The 22704-nt window shown below is 34.7% G+C and overlaps 1 protein-coding gene across 1 annotated transcript in view; it reads right to left on the reverse strand.

Annotated features, from left to right (window-relative positions):
* Positions 1–288: 288 nt before the first annotated feature.
* The window catches only part of LOC117788992, a 136112-nt gene continuing 113696 nt past the window's right edge, over positions 289–22704 (reverse strand). The window contains exons 23-33 of the mRNA XM_034627965.1: positions 21800–21981; positions 14037–14180; positions 12029–12223; positions 11859–11967; positions 7462–7641; positions 6558–6695; positions 6313–6470; positions 5120–5488; positions 4804–5035; positions 3077–3335; positions 289–2485 (exon numbers count right to left, since the gene is read on the reverse strand). Of these exons, the coding sequence (XP_034483856.1) occupies positions 493–2485; positions 3077–3335; positions 4804–5035; positions 5120–5488; positions 6313–6470; positions 6558–6695; positions 7462–7641; positions 11859–11967; positions 12029–12223; positions 14037–14180; positions 21800–21981 (3959 nt within the window). The 3' untranslated portion in view covers positions 289–492. The remainder of the gene's footprint in view (positions 2486–3076; positions 3336–4803; positions 5036–5119; positions 5489–6312; positions 6471–6557; positions 6696–7461; positions 7642–11858; positions 11968–12028; positions 12224–14036; positions 14181–21799; positions 21982–22704) is intronic.

The raw sequence follows: 22704 nt of genomic DNA on the forward strand, positions 1-22704 counted from the left end.
ATAATTATTTTCCTTTAGTCCATTTTATCGATATTATTATATTGAATTTTATATATATTAAATTTAATTATTTTTTTAACATCATATATTATTTACTTCCTTTGTTATTTATTTATTTATTTTTTAATTTTGTTTTATCCTGGTATATATTTTTTTAACATCATATTTTTTTTACTTCCCTTGTTATTTATTTATTTATTTTTTAATTTTGTTTTATCCTGATACATATTTTTTTTTTACCTTCCTTTCACTTTCAATCTTTCTCCCTCTTCTTTGTTCTTTCAAATTTTCTTAGACATGTATCTCGAAGTAATCATGGCAATCTACACATCCTCCTGCCTGATCCTCGCCCACATCCTGCATGTATCCCATGCCTCCACTCGCTGTGGGCTGTGTGCTGACCACCATGCCTCCCATTCCTCCCATTCCTGTCATTCCCATTCCCCTTGGCGTCTTCTTCCGCGTGCGACTTTGCCGCACGCGGGACTTATGCTAGGAGGGTCTCTTCTGGTAGAGACAGTCAATGCATGTGGTGTACTCGGGAGCGGAGGAGCTCAGCTGATAGCCGGACTGCTGTGCCGGCTCATGGGGACAGCTGGGTGGGGGAGCATAGCCCATGTCCATGTCCATGTCCTGCATATAGCTAACCATGGGCATATACTGCTGAGGCGCCTGTCGAGGCAGTGCATCATAGATGGGCTGCGAGGAGAACGTATTCTCCGCCGACTGGGAACGCAGCGGTCCCGAGCTGTAGACCACGTAGTTGCGTTCCGGCGAGACGCCATAGGGGCGATAGTTGGAGCTGGTGGTGGTGGTGGTGCTGTCCCTGGAGGTGGAACGCTCCAGGGATTTGCTGAGGCGACTGCGACTCGAAGTTGGTGCGGCGGCCACATAATGATCACTACACGTTTGATTATCATAGACCGGATAGTATTGATATGTCTCCTGGGTCTGTGGCTTGTGTCCCGTCTCGAAGCTGCCATGAGCGGACATGCTGCGCTTCCGAGAGCCACCACCTGCTCCTCCATAGGGCACATCCAGATTGTGATCGGAGGAGCCATGACTATCGAAGCTGCTGCGTGGAGAATGCCGTTGACAGCTGCTGCTGCCACGATCTGGCGACAAATGATCCACGCTGCTTCTGGGCGAGAGGCGAGGCGACAAAGTGGCACCCTCCACATTGCAGATGTGCGAGGGTCCTCCTTTTTTCAGGCAACTCCTGTCGGGGCTCTTGGACTTGGCTGGACTCGCAGGCGGCTTTAAGATGCCGCCTCCTCCGCCCGTTGTTGTATGCTTCAAGATGCCGCCTCCTCCCTCCGAGCTGCGACGCGGACTCGGCGTGCGTCTGCCGCCGGAGAGACGATCCTGCGAGTTGTCCCGACTCGAACAGATGCTCAGCCGTTTGCCCTGCTCACTGACACTGTTTCTAGGCGATTTGATCTTGATAATCCTCACGGGCGAACTACCTTGAGACTTACAGCGATCTGGAGATATGTAGATGCTCTGACGTTTTCCACTCTTGGGCTTTCCAGTGAGCGCTTTCTCCGGCGCCTTGGCCTTGAACACCTTGTCCACCTTCTTATCAATGACCACAATGTGGGCAGCCAAGGAGCTTGTCGGCTCATCTTCGGTTTCATCACCCGATCTCTCCGAGGCGCCTGTCGTATTGCCCGTGCTGTCGGATTCGGTGGCCGGACGTGAGGAGGGTGACTCAATGTCCACGGTGATAATTTGCTGAGTGTTCTCGACAATTGTTTGCGGCTCTGGCGAGAGACTGGAATCATTTTGCTGTTGATCCTGAGCTTCCTCGCCGTTATCCGCGGGATCAAAGGACTTTTCGCGCAGACTGGCCATATAGGCGGCAATGTCACAGGTTCTGCCCGATCCTCCAGCCAGATCCTCGTGCTCCAGTTCACTTAAATGCTTATCCATATACCTCGAAGTGGCATCCGTTTCAATTAGCCCATGATCACTTGCGATCGCTTCCCTTTCACGCCTTTTAAGCTGGGATTCCCTGGTGGTGACTCCCGCTGGATGTTGATGCACTACAGCCACCTGTTGAGTTGCCGCCAGGCGTTCGGCTTCACTCTCAAAGATCTCAATCACCTCGATCTCCTGCTTCGGTGATTGACGTGGCGATTGACGTGGCGACAAATGTCTCATGGTTTGATTTGGGTTTGGAACTTGGGATTGGGATGGGGATTGGGATTGTGAGTGGGTTAAATGAAGACTATGACTTGGCTCGCTACTCGCCGTTGTTGTTATTGTTGTTGTGGTGGCAAACAAACTACCGCTACTGCCTAGACTTAGATTAAATGTGGCTGCCACATGTGCGGCATGCGCCTCGGACTCCGATTCCAGATCGGACTCGCTGCTCTTACCTAGATCCTTCATCAGCACCGGCTGATAGCTTGCCGGCGGATGCGATGATTGTATCAAGCGTGCCTGGCTTCCAGTGCTGCCCACCGAGAGAGTCGATGTAGTGCTACAAACGAACGCAGGAAGAGAATGGAAGAGAGCGCGATAAGACAAGCGATAAGCGAGCGTTACTTGGACTTCAATTAAAACAAGTGAAAAAGGCTCTAGTCAAGATCCCGACCATACTTATTTCAATATATATAAAAGTATTTTACAGATTATTACTACCTTATAAAAACTACTGCATACTTTTAGGTGATTTTATTGAAATAACTTTATTAATAACTTTGGTTAGCTATTACTCCCGTTCTACTTGTCCGATTTTGCTGCGGTTAAGTGATATTATTTATAATATTATTAGATAACGTTAACTATCATAAAAACTGTATTATCTTAAAAACCGTTGGTGTTATGGTGTCTTGGTGTCTATAGAAATCTGTGTGCCAAATTTGATATCTGTATTTCTTATAGTCTCTGTGATTTAGGCGATCACACGGATCAGACGGACAGACGGACGGACAGACGGACGGACATACTTTATGGGGTCGGAGATGCCTCCTTCTCATTCCAACGAACACAATATACCCATTTACTTATTTTCATAGATAACTGTAGCCTAATGTTGTCATTTGACTTGAAGTTGAAATTGGAGATTTACCTCAGTGTCAGGTGATTGGGCGTGCGGCCCAGCGTGGCCTTGGGCCTGATTGTGCCCTGTTGTGAGTCCTCTTCGCCCTCCGATTTGGTGCCCGGATCGATGCGTTCAATGTCCGTGCTGTGATGGTGCAAATGGGGCTGCCTGATGGGCGGTGGCGGTGGCTCTCGAGGATGGGGATGTGGATGCGGTGCAGCTGCCTGTTGCTGTTGCTGCTGCTGCTGCTGTTGTTGTTGCTGCTGTTGCTGTGGCTGCTGCGGATCTATAAACGCATAATTATAATTTTATTTTCTTAAATTTAACTAAAACTTATATTTTATCAACATTTTAAACATATATAAAACAAATTTTGTGTAAATTAATAATTTATATAATTATATACAGAATCAATTGAGAGGTCAAATAATAATCAAAATGATATTCCGCATGAAATTCGGTTAAGTTTTGACAAAGTTATGCAAGTTTGAAGTTTGGGAGATAGTGTCCAGGGGAAAGTATGGAAAAATGGACAGTGATAGAAGAGAAATCCAATATTCCAATTTTGATGCAGAATTAAAATAGAGGCCAAATAATGAAAAAGTTGATATTCCGCAAAGAAATCGGTTAAGATTTGACAAAGTTATGAAAGTTTGAAGTTTGGGAGATAGTGTCCAGGGGAAAGTATGGAAAAATGGACAGTGATAGAAGAAAAATTCAATATTCCAATTTTGATGCAGAATTAAAATAGAGGCCAAATAATAAAAAAATTGATATTCCGCAAAGAAATCGGTTAAGATTTGACAAAGTTATGAAAGTTTGAAGTTTGGGAGATAGTGTCCAGGGGAAAGTATGGAAAAATGAACAGTGATGGAAGAAAAAATCAACTTTCCAATTTTGATGCAGAATTAAAATAGAGGCCAAATAATGAAAAAATTGATATTCCGCAAAGAAATCGGTTAAGATTTGACAAAGTTATGAAAGTTTGAAGTTTGGGAGATAGTGTCCAGGGGAAAGTATGGAAAAATGAACAGTGATGGAAGAAAAAATCAATTTTCCAATTTTGATGCAGAATTAAAATAGAGGCCAAATAATGAAAAATTTGATATTTCGCAAAGAAATCGGTTAAGATTTGACAAAGTGATGAAAGTTTAAAGTTTTTATTATTTTTTTTTTTTCCTAAAAGTCAAAGGGGGGAGTACATGATTTTGCCGGAAAAAAATTTGAAAATAAAATTTTTTATAATGTTAATTATTTTTGAATTCAGAATCAATTTAGAGATCAAATAATGACCAACATGGCATTCCGTTTGAAAATCGATTGAATTTTGACAAAGTTATGGAAGTTTGAAGTTGGTGAAACCTTTGACTTAGCAACATTACAAGTCAAAAATTTTGTCAGATTTCGCATGATTTTTTACAGAAAAATGAAACCCCTCAGAATCAAATTTAAAGTGTCGTTTTATACTAATTTGGACACGAGGAGTTGTTTAAAAGTGAAAACTTAAGAATTAAAATTTTGAAAAAAAAATTTTTTCAAAAAAGTCAAAGGGGGGAGTACATGATTTTGTCGGAAAAAAATTCGAAAATTAAATTTTTTGTAAATTAAATTATTTTTGAATGCAGAATCAATTTAGAGATCATATATTGATCAAAATGACATTCCGAATGAAAATCGGATTAGTTTTGATGAAGTTATGCGAGTTTAAAGTTTGTTATTTTCTCTCTTGCTCTCTTATTCTCTCTTACTCTTACCTGTGGCATCGCCCAGCGTCTTGCTGCGACTGCGAAAGCCGCCCGGCTGTTGTTGCAGCTGTTGTGCGTGTGTGTGCGGTGCATAGTGGACCACGCCCACAGTGGGCGGCAGGTCATCGCCCTCCTGGCTGCCCGACAGATTGTCGTAATCAATGTTGCCCGCCGAATGACGCTGTGATCCGGATTTCTTCTTCGGTTTGCCCAACGTATGCGAGCCATGCACGATTGTAATCTGAGAGAAGATCAATAGAGAGAGAGTTAGAACAGCAGCTGAAGAGGATGAGCTGAGGGAGAGAAGTGTGTGTAGGACTCTCACCTGCTGCTTGGGTCTCTCGAGAGTCTGAGAGTTGCCCGCATAGCCGCCCAGCTGAGAGGAAAGACCCGAAACGGAGCCAGAGCTGCCGCCAAAGTTCTTCATGGGAATTGACATGTTCCTCACACTTTCACGTATGATTTGCCGGATCGTCTTGAGGAATGCATTGCGGAAATCAGCAGTGCTGTTCGACAGCACATAAACCTTCTCCGAGCGACGCTGGAGTTGCGATCGCAGATGTATCAACTCCCAGAGGAAGTGCGAATCCATGTCCTTGGCGGAGCTGGCACGCACCTGAACCTCAGTCACCGGTATGAGCACCTGGTAGCGGATGATCTCCACCTCATTTTGAGCATTCTTGCTCGAAACGCCCTGAGAAAAATGTAAGGAATTAATTGGAATCTAAATTTATATTTTTACATAGCGAAGAACACGTTGTATATTTCAGAAATTACAATTTATGTCAATTCTAGTTCAATTTGATCAATGAGATATTTTAAAGTTTGACAAAATTAACGTAAATAATTAAATTCTATGCATTTTACTTTAAAATATCTCTTAAATAGTTATAGCTTTAATAGCCTACTTCCGCGACAGCACATTTGTCACATTCGACGCCATTTTCAACATTCGGCACGAATGTGGACTTCATTTCAGTACAAATTATAAATGATCATTTTGGCTCATTCATTATGAATGTTAAGATTTTTTGCCATTCGCCCCGACAAATTTCAGTATTTTTTTTTATCGAACGCCCGATTTTTATCGATAAACTCAAGAAAAAAAAGCAATTATGACCTTAATCAGCTGTTTTCTTTAAATTAAATTTAAATTTTCTTTAAAATGGGCATTAACTTTGCGCCAATTATAACACCAAAGTTAATATTGAAATGTGGGTATTGTCAGCTCTTTATAATTTTTGCACAGAAACCAAACAGCTAATTTGCTTTGGGTGAATATCAAATGTCTCAACAGTTTCACATTTGGTCGTGGAAAGCCAAAAATGAGCCACATTAAAATGTGAGAAAATGTGGCAAATGTGAGCAAATGTGGCAAATGTGAGTGGTCGTGGAAATTAAAATTGATTAAATTTGTATAGTTGATTTTTATAAATTGGAATTATAAAATTGGAAAAGTTAATACACAAATACTTAAGTATACTACGCATTTTTATTTTTACAGTGTTGTTTACTCACCATTAGCTTCTTCTTCTGACGCAAACGCTCTTTGCAGAGGAACACCACCGCCGACTTGAAGACAAAGCACATGGCATGCAGTTCGAGTCCCTTCTTGATCTTGCCCAGAAAATCGGAAATGTTGAGCCACTCGACGCCGCCATAATAAAGCAAATCGCCTGGGAATGCGCAGCATTGTGGAGGAGCATTGGCATTTGAAGTTGAAGCTACAGTGGAATGTGGTTGCTGTGGTTGCTGTAACCCACCTGGACTCAAATCGATTGGCTGCTTGCATGACTTCTGATGCTGCCGGAACAGATGATCGAATATGGCGCCATATTCCTCATGGATGCGTTGCATTTCATTAATATGCTCCGCCACCTTCTCCATGCCCTTGAGTGCCTCTGCAAAAATGCATGGTTGATTTTTATTATTAATTATTTTAATTGTAATCAATTTGTTGCATAAATAATTTTTTGATCAAATTACATAAAACAAAAATAATACAGGAATTGTTAAACGTCAACTAAAATCAGTCGAAAAAATTATTTAAATGCATAAAGTACAACTAAAACTCTTTTATAGAGATTATAATTTTTAAAATATCTTTGAAAATTAAAAAAAAAAGACAAATATGTTTTCTTTGGTATTGTTGGCATGAGCATTCAATTTTATTTTAAAATTGAAAATATATGGCTTTGTTATAATTTTAAAATTAAAGTTTAAGTATAATAATTAGATTATTATTTTTTAATTATGTTATGTTTATGTTAACATTATGTTTTATTATGTTTTAATTAATAAAATATAACAAAAATTTTAAAATAGGACTTTATACTGTACATATCAGATTTTTTATTCCATTTCATTTTTTTCAGGTGTTATTTAATTTTAACTCAACACTTCTATGCGAAAATTAAGAAAAACATGACACATTAACATTTTAATAATAAAATTTTTCAAACTTATAATAAAATAAACCACAGTAATATCTTAAAACAACACCGACACATTGGGTGCAATTTATTTGAACAACTACAAATAACAGCCTAATATTTTAACTGCTGTTATTAAATTTTTCCAAACTTTAAAATTTTGTAAAATAAAAAGAATAAATTTATTTAATTTATGGAAATATAAAATGTATTTTTTGCAATTATTTTGACTCACCACAAAGATGAACATGCTCGTCGGCTCGCGTATCTGTCAGATTGCGCATCTGTTGCAGGAGCAGCGGATACTTGAGGATGCGCTGAATGGGCTTGATCAGATACGATTCCAAGGTGCTGCTGTGCTGCTGCTTGGGATTGCGGGCGGCAAGGAACTCCTGCAGAGCATGGTTGCCCTCATCTGTAAAGGAAGCAACAATGTATATATATAACTAGATGGACATCGTTGGACAATTGCAAATTGAGACATTTGGCAAATGATTTGATTTCAATGTGCTTCAGTTGCCATTAATTGCAACGTTGGGCCATTAAAGGGCAGACGGACAGACGGACAGACAGACTGATGGGAGGGGGGGCAGGACGATAAGGATATGCAGTTACAAGGATATGCGCAACGTTGACAAGAAAATGTCATTAACTTGTTCTTATTGTCAGCTGAGAAGGATGCTTTGATAAAGGCACAGTCAAAGCCTGTCTGCAGCACGGATTTGCATCTAATGGTCCGCCTATCTGCTATTCTCTCCACCTGCCTATTCCTCAGCTCATCCCTTTTGCACTATGGGACATTTATTCATTTATTTTGGAATTAATTAATGCGTCAAGAAAGAAATAAACATATTATTGGCATAGTTTTTTTTCTATTATACGAGATATGGTATGCTTTTGAACAAGATCGGGCTACTATAGCTACTATAAAGCTGTCATGGGGTCAAATGATTAATAAGCAAGTTTTTTTTGTATTTTTTTTTTAATAAATAAGAATTTATTTTCCTCCTTCTTTCTTTATTAATTAAAATATATATTCAATTTTTTTAATAAAATGAATCATTTATTATTAATTATTTCGTAAATAATTAATTGAATCTTTTCCTCTTTCTTTCTTTATTAATTAAAATATATATTAAATTTGTTTAATAAAATGAATCATTTATTATTAATTATTTCGAAAATAATTATTTGAATTTTGAATATGCTAACAAATAGATTTTTTTTTTTTTTTTTTTCAAGGAGCTAGTTTAAGAATTGTTAACTTTACGTTAATGTTAAAATTTTGGTTATGTTATGTATTTCTTAAGCATTGACTTTAAAAATTGATTAATTTGGACAACTTAAAGTATCGAATTTATTTCCAAAAAAATGTACAATTATCCCATAGTGCTCTGGGCGACAGCATGTCCTTCTGCCTGCCTGCTGCATCATCTGCTGCTGCTGCTGCTGCTGCTGCTCGTAACGAAGGCACTTAAGTGCACTTCTTGCTATAATTAATTATCCTTTCAACTTTTTGCATAAAATTGCATGCAACAGCCAAGTCGAGTGCTTGTTGCCTCATCTCTAAGTAAAGTTGCCATCAGGAACTGTTGCTGCGCCTGGCAGCTCCTTTTTCTCTTGTCTCCCTTGTTTCTTTATCTTCATTTTCCCTTGTCTCCTTGTCGGTTTAGTTTTTCACATTGATTGCAAATATTGCAAATTTTTACCTCAACGTATTTTTCTATTTTCTCTCTTTTTTTTATTTATTTGCCTCTTGTTGCATGTTGCACATCAATCAGCTACTTTGTTAAACACATGCCAAGCCCATTAACCCTATCTCTTGCTCTCTATAATTCTTTCTCTTTATCTTTGTGCTTTCTCGAGTGTTTTTAAGCTGCGACTAAGTCTAATTTAATTATAACATGTTGTCGCCCAAGCCTGAGACTTCCATGTCCCATGTCTCGTTTTCCCAGCTGCTTCAACTCACAACTCGGCTGCCTTTTATTCGCCTGGTTGCTGCCACAGCCAGTGGCAACAACGTGGCATAGTTTTCGGCACCATTCGCCATTTGCCATTTGCAAGCGTGTCATAATTCTACAAGTTTAATTAACAAAAGATACTTGACAGTTGCTGCCATGCCATGAATATGAATATGAATATGCTGACACTCCCCCTCAGCTCCTCTTCCACCACTTTCAGCTTCTACTTTCCTCTTATTTACCTTCTGCAGTGTTGACAAGTTTTGAGTAGCAAACAAAGCCGTTTTTAGTGGCAAGAAACACGAAAAAAACTTTATTTTTCAGCAAAAAAAAAAATTGATAAATATGCTTAAGATCTTTTCTTAGTTTAATATATCTTTAATAATATCGAAAACAAAAAAATCTCTATTGTAGTGGCAGAAAAAGTCGAAAAAATCTAATTTTCCAACAAAAAAAAATCTAAAGATATGCTTATGATTTTTTTTCGTATTATATATTTTTAATAATATTAAATAACCCCACATTTAGTGACAACTCGGTCGAAAAAATTTTAAATTTTCAACAAAAAAAACTAAACATATGCTTAGGATTTTTTTTTATCACTTTTAGTGACAAGAAGGTAGAAAAAATTTTTATTTTTCACCAAAAAAAAATAGGAAAATATGCTTACGATTTTTTCTTAGTTTAATATATCTTTAATAATATCGAAAAATCTCTATCGTAGTGGCAAAAAAGTCGAAAAAATCTATTTTTTCCAACAAAAAAAAATCTAAAAATATGCTGATGATTTTTTTAGTATAATATAATTTTTAATAAAATTAAAAAACCCCACATTTAGTGACTACTCGGTCGAAAAAATTTAAAATTTTCAACAAAAAAAAAAAAATTAAAAATATGCTTAAGATTTTTTTTGTATTATATATTTTGAATAATATTAAATCATCTCACTTTTAGTGACAAAAAGCACGAAAAAAACTTTATTTCTCAACAACAAAAATTGCAAAATATGCTTACGATTTTTATTTTTTATTTTTCAACAAAAAAAAAATAGGAAAATATGCTTACGATTTTTTCTTAGTTTAATATATCTTGAATAATATCGAAAAATCTCTATTGTAATGGCAAAAAAAAGTCGAAAAAATCTAACTTTTCCAACAAAAAAAAATCTAAAAATATGCTGATGATTTATTTAGTATAATAAATTTTTAATAAAATTAAATCATCTTACTTTATTGACTCGAAAAAATTTGTTTTTTTTTTAATAAAATATATCTGAAAAGCTGATCACTTATAATTTCATACTAAATAAATTTTTTTATCTTGTCAAAACAATTACTTGACATACTGTATATATTTGTTGGGGTTAAAAAGCGAAAAATTCAAAAATTATTTTAAAAAAGAATTAATTGCTTCAATGTCCGCTGTTTTTTAAAATCCGCCCGCAATTCAATTTTGTAAAAAGCCAGATTTGTCGGAAAAAAAGCTGTTTTGGCAGCACTGATTGTAGTGTAGCTACAACCACTTGTGTTTGTGCCTTTACTTGGAACTCTCACCACGTCTCGGCATTTGCGGTTGTAATTATTCATTTAACTTAATTTTCATGTGGCATGTTAACAATTGTTCGAAACTTGTCGCAACTTTAAAGCCAAACTCAAATAGACTTTAACGCTTCACACTGATTGCAGTAGTTCAGCTCATGCACACACACACACATAAATACACACACACACACGCGTTCGCATTTAAATGACTGTCTCATAATATATGTATTTATGCGTTTGGCAAATACTTTTCTTTTGATTTGTCAAACGACACGCACACAAAAAGAGTTCAACAACTTTAAATTTAATATTTGAAAACTTTATTTTCAACGACAGCCCAAAAGTATGCAACGCTTTTTTGGTTTATTTGCTTTGCACTGAAATTGAGTTTGATTTCAGCTTATAATATTTCCAATAGGTATTTAAATTATTGCCATAAATTGTTAAGCACTTTTCATAAATGTTTGAATATTGGCTAAAAAATCGTATTAAAATTTATTTGACAACGAAATATGTCTGTATGTACATATAATCACAAGCTGACATACGAGTCGTATGAGCAATCAACAGAAACTGTATTGGCTAAGAGCTTAAAATGTATTTAAATTATTGCTAACTATTGTCGAGCAATATTTTAGCAATATTTCAATATTTATATTTAATTTCATTAAGAAGAAAATATGATTGTCAATTTGTGTCAATTTGAAGACCAACGTGGCGTATGAGTAATTGAGGCCATTCAAAATAATTTGTATATATAAATAGCTAAGCAAAATATTTGGCTATTTAAGTCATTGAAAATTCTTTGGAAAATTGCTTTGAAAACATTTTGAAAGAGTATGCTTAAAATTTAATGAAATAAAATTTGATTGGCAATAAATAGATAAATTTTTGTTTTGAAACTTTGTTATTAAATTTAATTAAGAACAAAATATAAGAACTGGCATACGAAACGTATATATGTGTCTCTTTTAATGTCTAAGTTTAGTTTTAAGAACCTATTTTCTGTAGCTTGTAATTCAATTGAATTTAATTCATTTAATAAAAAAAATATATTATTTTTATCATTTAATTTGTATGCCTTGAAAAGATTTAGCTTAGATAATAAAAGTTTAATTGTTTTTACTTACTTGGATGCAGAACCTTTTGCGCCTTGCTGTGACTGGCACAGAACGATGAGTAGAGTTTGAAGTGATTGACATAATAGAGAAAAGCGGATCCAATTGCAAATAGAACATTCTGCAAAAACAAATTAATATGTAGAAAATGTCTTTTTATAAAGAAACTAAAAACTACTTACCCTAAACTGACCACAATGCTCAAATTTATTGAATTCGGGCTCAAGCTCGAGCGCCTCTTCGAGATTTTGTAGAAATTGTCGCTGGAATGTGACAATCTCATGAATGTTGCCAAATAGTGCATTGATTTCCGCATTCGATAGAAATGTTTCCCGTTTCATTGGCTCCAGATAATGTTCCAGCAGATTGTTCAAGTGCTGCATGAAAATATAATTCAGTTGTTGTTTCAAGTTGTTCAATAAATTACAATTTGTTGACACACACAAAAAAAAAAAAAAAAAAAAAGAAACAAAAATGAGAAAGCGAAAAAAATATGCATAAATTAAATTAAAAAATCAGCAGCAGACGCCCGAAAGACGCTTCAGCTCCCAAAGCTGAGACTGAGATTCAGGAGGAGACTGAGAGGGAGACTGAGAGGGAGACTGAAGAGGAGACTGAGGAGGAGACTGAGGAGGAGACTGGGGAGGAGACTAAGGAGGAGACTGAGGAGAAGACTGAGGAGGAGTCTGGCGTCCAGTTTTGGGAAACTGAACAACTTTTTAGTTTGCCGAGTAACGGGACAGCAAACACACACACACACACACACACACACACACACACACACAAGTAAATATAAATATGAAGACGGATAAAAAAAATAAATACAAATAAAAAAACTGTAGCATAGCCGCAGGCGCGCGCTTTCATTTGGAACAATACTTCCGCCCAGCGGAAGGGGCATGAAAGAGGGGGCGGGAAAGCAGTGGGAGAATGGTTTGTGGCAGAGATAAGACTGTGGCAACGTTGCCGCAGCGCCGCTTTACATAATTTCTAAATTATAATAATTATTTGTATGCTTCCTGGGGGCCTGGGCAACGGGACAACACGGCCTTAAAGCCGCCTCGGTTTTAAAGGATTAAAATTTGCATTTTTAATTGCAGTCGCAACTCGCAGTCGAATGAAGCAACTGCCAACTAAAGACAAAAGATGACTATTATATATTTATAGAAGATTGTGTCTTTTTTTGTGGCATTTTCCTCAATCCTTGCTGCAAATCTTGGACTTAGCTTTATAATTTTAATACCTGCTGAGTGTTTAAATTTAAAATGTATTTATTCATATTGCTATTTTAAATATTAGACAATAATTTTCAAAAAATTTAGACTAACTCCAAATATGAGTTTAAAAATTAAAATGTTTTTATTTTTTAATATAGAAATTATAATTCATATATATTTCATTTCATCCCTCGGACAGTAACATCTTTAAAGTCTATTTTTCAAATAAAATAACTTCAAATATAAGTTTAAATATTAAATTGGTTTTATTTTTTTATACAGAAATTATAATTTACATATATTTCATTTTATCCCTCGAACAATTACGTCTTTAAAGTCTATTACTCAAATTTTTTTATACAAATTTTAAATTGTAATCTTAATTTGATTTTAAATATTAAACGTTACATTTTTCAATTTTCTAATATTTTTTAGATTTTATAAACTTTTTTTTGTTATTTCCTAGACTATGTAAGCTTGAAATTTTAAATTTAAATTAAAAATTAACCTTTAAACTGTCAATTTTAATTAATAATAATGCCATTTTAATTAATAAGAATGTCGTATTAATTAATTAATAATAATGCCATTTTAATTAATAATCTTGATTTATTCATAGCTTTTATTAACCTTTATACTCTTTGATTAATTGCCATTCTTAAATATTTTAATATATTAAATTTAAGATTATAATTTTTTTTAAAGCTATTTACTATTTGCCGGAATGTGTTAATTTGAAATTTTAATCAAATTTGTATTTGTTCATATTGAACTTTAAGTCGATAAATTGTTTATATTTTTGCCCCCAAAATATTCATTATTTTTATTGATCTATATTTTAAATTACGTAATGACAGTAAATAAAATGAAAATAATAAGCCGAAAATAATTGTTTTTTTTTATAAAATGTTTAAAGCAAATAATTAAAATAAAAAAATGAAATATAAATTATTGAAAAGTATTTGGGACTCACCTTAACGTAGGTGCGTTCAGTGTCCACCAGCTCCATGATGACTTTGCGCAGCTTCTCGGCGTCGGTCAGTTGGCGTGACGGTGTCAGAGCTGTGGTCGAGACCGACGATGTGACTGAACCCGTGGGGCTCGATTTGCGCGTTTCCTGAGGTGAACGACAAAATCCGGTAACCTTAACAGGTTCAGGGTTCGTTTTGGTTGGTTGGTTGGTTGTTTGGTTGTTTGGTTGGTTGGTTGGTTGGTTGATTGTGTTGTAGTTGTTGTTGTGTTTGTTGTTGTGTTGTTGTTGTTGTTGTTGTTGTAGTTACATGATGAGGATCGTGAAACGAAACAAACGAAACGAAAGACGAAGGCGACCACAAAAAACGAGACACCAAAAATAAATGACAATAAACAACAAAAATGAAGTTAGCATGACAGAGATAGATAGACAGCGATAGTTATACAGGGTGTCTAAATGGTGTAAATGGGGGGAGGTGTTCTCTTTTTTTTTCTCATTTTTTTCATTTTGGGGTCATCGTTAAGCTGGCTTGACTGGGAAACTGTGGAAATTGTGGAAACTCTCGCGGCGGCGGCCACTTTAAACTAAGGAATACAACGATGTCGACATCGGGCTGTGGTTCTAAATGACTGTCACGTCCTTGTCGTAAGTCCAAGTTACAGGGCTTGTCAGGGGTTGTAGGGGGATGGGGAGTGGATGTCGTTTTGTCATAGTTGTTGTCGTTGTCGTTGCCGTTGTTCTACTTGTCGTTGTAGTTGCTGTTTGTGTGCGGTTACAAGCACATTTGGCACTGACAGTTGACGCTTGACGGTTGACATAGAGTGTGTGTGCACACACACACACCTACACACACACACACACACTCTAACACTCAAGCGGATTTTGCATAAAGCGTCGAGGTGCGCAAATCTTCAGCCCTTCTTATGTCACTTTCACAGTGGTTTGAGCTCTATTTAACTTTGCTTGTTTACTTTGTTTGTTGTTTGTTGTTTTTCTAGACTTTTTCAAATATTGAAAAAAGTTGCATATGATTCTAAATACTTGCCTTTATTTATGTATATTATTTATATGAAATTTCTAGGACTCATTTTAAACTTTGCTTCGTTTTTGTTGCTCTCTTTTTTTATACTTTTCCAAATATTGAAAAAAGTTGCATATGATTCTAAATTCTTGTCTTCATTCATGTATATTATTTATATGAAATCATTTTAAACTTTGCTTCATTTTTGTTGCTCTCTTTTTTTTGACTTTTCCTAATATAAAAAAAAGTTGCATATGATTCTAAATTCTTGTCATCATTTATGTATTTTATTTATATGAAATTTCTAGGACTCATTTTAAACTTTGCTTCGTTTTTGTTGCTCTCTTTTTTTTGACTTTTCCAAATTCTTGTCCATTCTAAATTCTTGTCTTCATTTATGTATATTATTTATATGAAATTTCTAGGACTCATTTTAAACTTTCCCTTTATTTTTGTTGCTCTCTCTTTTTTTTAACTTTTTCAAATATTGAAAAAAGTTGAATATTATTCAGAATTCTTAGCTTTATGTATGTATATTATTTATATTAATTTTCTAGGAGTCACTCAAAATATTTATTTATTTATTATTTATTTATTTATATGAAATTTCTAAGACTCATTTTAAACTTTCCTATATTTTTGTTGCTCTCCTTTTTTTTTAACTTTTCCAAATATTGAAAAAAGTTGAATTTGATTCAGAATTCTTAGCTTTTTGTATGTATATTATTTATATTAAATTTCCAGAAGTCATTCAAAATGTTCCTTCTTTTTTGGTTGCCGTTGCTCTCGACCTTTTCTGTTCATGTTTCGACTCTTTCAAATATTGCAAAAAGTAGATTACTATTCTAACTTCTTGACTTTATTTATGTATATGTTGCATCTAAAATTTGTAGAACTCATTCAAATGTTTGCTTCTCTTGATTTGTTGCTTGTTTTAGTTTCCCAGTTTTCTTTTTGAGTTGTTTTTTTGTATTTTTTTTCTTTGTAGGTTTTCTCGGTTTAACTTGGCTTCATTATGCTTAACTTTGCTGTTTGTTTCTTTGCCAAAAAAGTGTTAAATGACGCGTTGACCGGAATTCACATAAATTGACTTGCCACGCCCCTTGACCCGCTGCCTGCCCTTCCCCTCACTGCCTACAAAATATTGAACGAATTTGCATTGTAAATGCCTAAACAAATATTTTTATGCGCCTAACACATCCTCTTTCCCCTCATTTTCCTCAGCCTCTATTTGCTCTTCTTCTTCTGTTTGAGTGCTGTGCAATTTGCAAAAGGTCAGAGTTTAAATCAACACAGCCAGAGTGAGAAAGAGAGCGAGAGAGAGAGAGAGAGAGGGAGAGAAAGCCAACACTGTGCTTGACAGTGATGCGAATGCGAACAGTTCCCCCTTCCCATGACCACACCCCCTTTTTGGGCGTCGGCGATGACAGCGTGACCGTGCCGAAAGGCTTAGCTGTAAATCCCTTCTTCTCTTCTCCTCCTTTCTGCCTTCCCTTATTCCTTCTTTGTGGTATTTGATATCTACTTTCAAAAACTCAATTGAAATTCAACAACGAAAATTGCACTTTAGCTGGCGCCCTCTGTTGTTGCTAAACTTCAACTTGAAAGTATACATATATATTAAATTGCAATACCCATGCAAATTTACAATTAATATACATAAAATTCAAGACTGCCATTTAAGCTGCACTTTGGTGGCTTAGTGACTTAGTGGCGCCATCTGGCGGTGGTTAGCCTAAGTGCTCAGTTAAAATAAATGTACACCTAAATTTTGTAAAACATCTATTTATATATTTTATATGAAGATTTAGCTTCAACAAATATTTCAACAAGTAATATTATTAAAAAAAGAGACTTTTGAAAGCAGCTTAAATTCTCTGTAAATCTAAATGTATTCCTAAATATCAGGCAGTCAAACAGGAACAAAATTTAGTTTTCGGTTTGCATGATTATCGATTTCTGGCAAAATATTGTTGAACGATACTAATAAAATTTGAATGCAGAATGCATTAAGAGGTCAGACCATGATCAAAATGACCCCGGACCTGGCAATTTTACAAGTCAAAATTTTTGTTTATTTTCACATGATTTTCACATGATTTTTCACAGAAAATTGAAAGGTCACAGAAAATTGAAAGGTCTCAGAATAAGGTTTAAAGTGTTGTTTTATACTAATTACGATATAATGAGTTGATTTAAAGTGAAAACTTGATATTTGAAATTTTCGAAATTTCATAGGGGGGACCCTTACCATCAAACCATGGCTATGATCGAAAAATAGAAAATTTTCGAAATAAACAAAATTTAAATGCAGAATGATTTTAGAAACCAAATTATTAGTTTTGCCAAAGTTATGACAGTTCAAAGTTAGTCAAGCCTCGGACCTAGCAATTTTACTAGTCAAAATTTTTGTTAATTTTACCATGATTTTTTACAGAAAAATAAAAGTTCTCAGAATCAAGTTTAAAATGTTGTTTTGTTTTCTTTTCCAAGCTAGCGCCCTCTATTGTCTGATAGCCTTACGTCAACTAAATTTCAATTATTTCAACTTGCGTCTATTTTCAGTAAAAATGGTCAAATTCTTTGTTTATTTTATTTTCAAGTATTTTTCCATCTGTCGGACGTTGACAAAGTTGGGCCAATTATAATGGGTATTATAATTTTGATTTTTCTACTCCGATATATTTTTATATTGTAACCGTGACTGAAATATTTTTTGTCACGCTGTCTCTGTGTCTTTCTCACACTTTCTCTTTGTTTCACTCTCTCTTTTCTTCTCTATCTCTCTGTCTCTCTCTTTCTGTGTCACGAGTGTGGCAAAAAGAATCTCATGAAATTTCAACTGTCATTGTTCGTGCAACATCCAGTTGAATTGTTCTTGTTGTAGTTGCATGTTGGCATTGTGAAAGACATTTCACTTTTATGCAGTTGCACTTTGTGTATTATTATTCTTCCTCTATGCCTTGCTCTTGTCTCGTTTCTTGTTGTTAGCCCAGTAACCAAAGCATACACAGACTTATAGGCTTGTGACAATGCCTGTATGTCAAAACTTAGAGCTCAAAGATTTATAGATAGTGATGTAAGATATCCTCGAAATATGGACAACTCGATTGTCCTGAGAGAGAATTTAAAGTTATTCACTTCGATTATTTTTTTTAATCTTATGTAAAGTTAATTAAATCGATTTTCATAAAAAATTGACCTTTTGAAACATATTTAAAAACTTCAAACTTGCATAACTTAGTCAAATCTAAACCGATTTTCAAGCGGCATGTCTTGTTGATCATTATTTTGTCACTTTATTGATTCCGCATTTAAAAAATATTAACTTTAAAGAATTTTTTAATTTCGTTTTTTTTTCGAAAAAATCATGTACTCCCCCCTTTGACTTTTTGGAAAAAATATTTTTTTCAAAATTTTAAATCTTGAGTTTTCACTTTCAAACAACTCCTGAGGCCCAAATAAGTATAATATGACACTTTAAATTTAATTCTAAGGGGTTTCATTTTTCTGTAAAAAATCATGCCAAAACTGACCAAAAATTTGACTTGTAAAGTTGCCTGACAAGCATTTATCCAAGCTTCAAAATTGCATAACTTTGTCAAAACTTAGCGGAATTGCATGCGGAATATCATTTTGATCATGATTTGACCTCTCAATTGATTCTGCATATAAAAATAATTAACTTTAAAAACTTTATATTTTGAATTTTTCCCGACAACATCATGTACTCCCCCCTTTGACGTTTTCGGAAAACATATTTTTTTCAAAATTTTAAATCTTGAATTTTTACTTTAAATCAACTCTTGGTTTCTAAATAAGTATAAAACGAAACTTTAAATTTGGTTCTGACAGTTTCATCTTTCTGTAAAAAATCATGGCAAAACTGTCCTATTTAATTTATTATGTCTATAATACTGGGCAGCTAACAGTCGAGTATTTCAGCTGTAGTTTTCTCACTTGTTTCTTGTTCTTGCTGTTGTTGTTGTTTTTGTTGTTGTTGTGCAGCTTGTTCTTGTCTACTTTTAACTGTTTTATTGTTCTGCATTTCTTTCTTGTTGCAACGTCGCTGATTTGCATAAGCGGCGACAGCGACGGCAACGGCGACGGCGACGCCGACGTCGACCCAAAACCAACAAAGAGCCTGGCACAAAGGGGGTGGCAAGAGGGCGGGGGGAGGGGGGTAGGTGGTGAGGCTGTCAGGTGAGCGGCCAGCTGCTGAGTGCCAACATTGTTGTTGCAACTGCCTCTGCCGCTGCCGCTGCCTCAGCCGCTGCTGGCGTCATGCCCCAAAGATGAAAAATTTGAAAATTTCTTGAATTTTCTTGGCGCTGTGCGAAATGTCAACTTGAATTAAAAGGATTCTTATGTAACTTATGCCCTGACTCTCCAGCCTGTCTAGCCATGTGTGTGTGTCTGTGTGTGTGTGTCTATGTGTGTGTGTCTATGTGTGTGTGTGTGTGTGTGTGTGTCAGGCCTCAGTGTGTTTGTGTGTCACAGTGTTCAAGTATCATTAAATGAAGTGGGTTTCTGCCAGTTTCGAGTACACTTGGGTAAAGCATATCCAGAAAACAAAGTGCATTCTGTGGCATCTTTGCCTTTCTTTCTTGTCTCTACTATGCACTCTTCTTCCCTCTCTCTCTCTCTCTTCCTGTCTGACTGTCTTCTATATATATATCCTTGATATTTTTATGCCAGTCCATTTCTACTTTTGTGACGTTTATTGTTTGGTGACTTGCAACACAACAAGACAACAAGACCCAATAGGCCAAATTTACCCCCACAATTTCAGCCCCCCCTTTTAAGATGCTACCAGGGATGGCTAAGCGCAAAAAATATCTATAAAAATATCGAAAAAATGTGCACATATAATATCTCATATCGAAAATTTCTTATATCGTAGTACGTATTGAATTTATTGCATTGAATTTAGATCAGCTAAATATTAATTTGTTAAATTCCTGAATTGTCAGGAACTTTATTTATCTAACAAATTTTTCAAGTCATAAATCTATTTTGGAATTGCACCAAAATAGGTATATATTAATATATTTTAAACATTTATTAAATTTATTTAAAGTGTTTTTTGTGCCTTGAAGCTTCTTTTTAAAATGCATTTGTATTACATTAAAAAATTTGAATGTTAAAACAAAATTTGTAAAAGTGTTTCACTGTCTTCAAATATTTACTTAAAATTTTCCTAAATAAGTTTTTTTTTAAATTTATACACGCAGAAAAAAATATTAGCCTCGTTTTTCAAATTTGCCTTTGTTTTCAAATCGCCATAATAGTTAGACAAATGTCTATTTATTGGAAATATTTTTCTTAATTGTAGAAAAAATTAGCCTATAAAGTGTTTTTTTAAGAAATTACCTTTCTAAAATATGATATAACGGCTATATTTCTAAAAAAAATAGGGTGATTTTGATTTGAAATCTTTTCTAAATACAAAAATATTAGCCTTGTTTTATAATCGCCAAAATAGTTAGAAAAATGTCTTTTTATCGGAAATATTTTTCTTAATTGAAGAAAAAATTACCCTAAAAAGTGTTTATTTAAGATATTACATATCTAAAATATTTCTTAAAAATAGGGTGATTTTGATTTGAAATAATTTCTAAATATTAAGGCAAAATTTACTCTTGTTAGCAATTTTTTCTAATATTAAGAAAATCTGCCCGTGAATATATATATATATCGTCTTGAATATAAATTAGCTTACTTGCTTAAATATTCCTTCGCTGTATCGTTAGGTATATTTAGTATATTGATACCATTTTCTAGAACACTAAAACAACAACTTGACAGCCACCCCTTCCTCCACCCCTTCTATATTCTGTAGAAACCCCTAATTTACTTGTTAGAAACAGACGCTCTTTCCCAGAGCTCTGGCAAATTTCAATTTGTGCACATTTCAATCAGAAGTGCACCGCATTCCAAGCAACCCCCAACCCCTGAACACCCCATACCTCTCTCCATCCCTTTGCCACCCTCTGCCTAGCTATATAGCACCCCCTTCTCCCTAATGTTCAGTGCTCGTGTTTGGCGCTCGTTTTAATAGTTTCCGTTTCCGCTCAGCGAGTTCAAAGCAATTGGAACTGACTTTAGCCGGAGCCCAGCCAAGTGCCAAGTTCCGTTCTTAAGTTGAATGTCTTCTTCTTCTTATTTTTTTTTTTTTTTTTTTTTTTTTGGCAGCGGGATTTTGCAGTGTAGTGTGGAAAGAAGGGGTTTAACGTGTTTGCGTTTTTGTTTCTTTTTGGTCATGTTTATATTACATATACACTCAGAGAAAAATGTTTGGCAATTTAGATACTTGACAATTTTGTGCCATAAATAAGCGTTAAATATGAATTTAACCAATACAAAGTGTGAGACTTTTTTATTTAAAATTATGTTATGATAATAGATTTTAAGTTGAATCCAATAATGATATAATACTTGAATATAAAATTATATAAAGTTTTGCGAATTTCCATTTGTAATTTAATTTATTATTTTGCATTTAAGTTTAACTATATTCATATTAACTTTGATATTTTAGTAAACTTTTAAATAAACTAGAGTAAATAAAAAATATTTAAATATTTAATTATAGTATGTTTTCTACTATGAATTGCATTTATTTTTCTCACTATGCATTTTTTCTCTGAGTGTATGCATACTCTCGCAAAATAAAAGTGTAAGAGAGAGAGAGCAATAGGAAGGGAGAGAGAGAGAGAGAGTAATGGGTGAAGAAACTTACTTGCTCTGCGGTTTTGAGCAGATTCTCAATTTCAAAGCTGCTCGTACGCGAAGTGGGCTTTGCCACGCCCAGTGCCGAGACACCGCCCACGCCCACAGACAATTGCGATACAGTGGGCTCCATAAATGAAGGCGCCGGCGAACTTTCCGCCTCCGGTGAATACAAATCCTTGCCAGTGCCATCTGCAGCGAGACAGAGAGAGAGAGAGAGAGAGAGAGAGAGAGAGAGAGAGAGAGAGAGAGAGAGAGAGAGAATGAGTTAAAGATAACAACAGTTAGTCATGTTTTTATTATCATTATAATTATTATTAGTTTTTTGCTGTGCTCATAATAAGTTGCCATTGGGCTTTATTTCTTGTTGTTCTTCTTTTGTTTTTTGGCCACTTTTAAAGTTCGATTGAGACTATCATTTGTTGTTGTCGTTGTTGTTGTTGTTTTTATTGTTGTTGCTGCTGCTGCAGCTTGTTTGTTAATTTTAAATTCCATGTTTGCGCCATAAAAAAGCAGCTGGAATTTAATACTTGCACAAATGTCGCTACAAAAACAACAGCAACAACACACGAAACGAGCACAAAGTTATAGCAATTGAGAGAGAGTCTGCTCGATTCGCAGTTACTCTAGGAAATACTCATATTATACTCTGATATTCAAACACATGTGTTTTATGTATTTTTTATATTTTTTACATATTTTATATTTATTTTAACTTAATTTTAAATTGATAAGATTGTTGATTAATAAATTTTGACATTTGTTTAATGTATTTTTAATATTTTTTATATTTATTTTAACTTAATTTTTAATTGATAAGATTATTGAATAATAAAATTATTAGGTAGTAAAATTTAATAATTAAATAATAATATTCAACACATAACAGTTGAGTAAATTTTTGAATGGTAGCAT

Source organism: Drosophila innubila (assembly GCF_004354385.1).
Source record: "Drosophila innubila isolate TH190305 chromosome 3L unlocalized genomic scaffold, UK_Dinn_1.0 0_D_3L, whole genome shotgun sequence".
In the NCBI taxonomy this organism is placed as follows: domain Eukaryota; kingdom Metazoa; phylum Arthropoda; class Insecta; order Diptera; family Drosophilidae; genus Drosophila; species Drosophila innubila.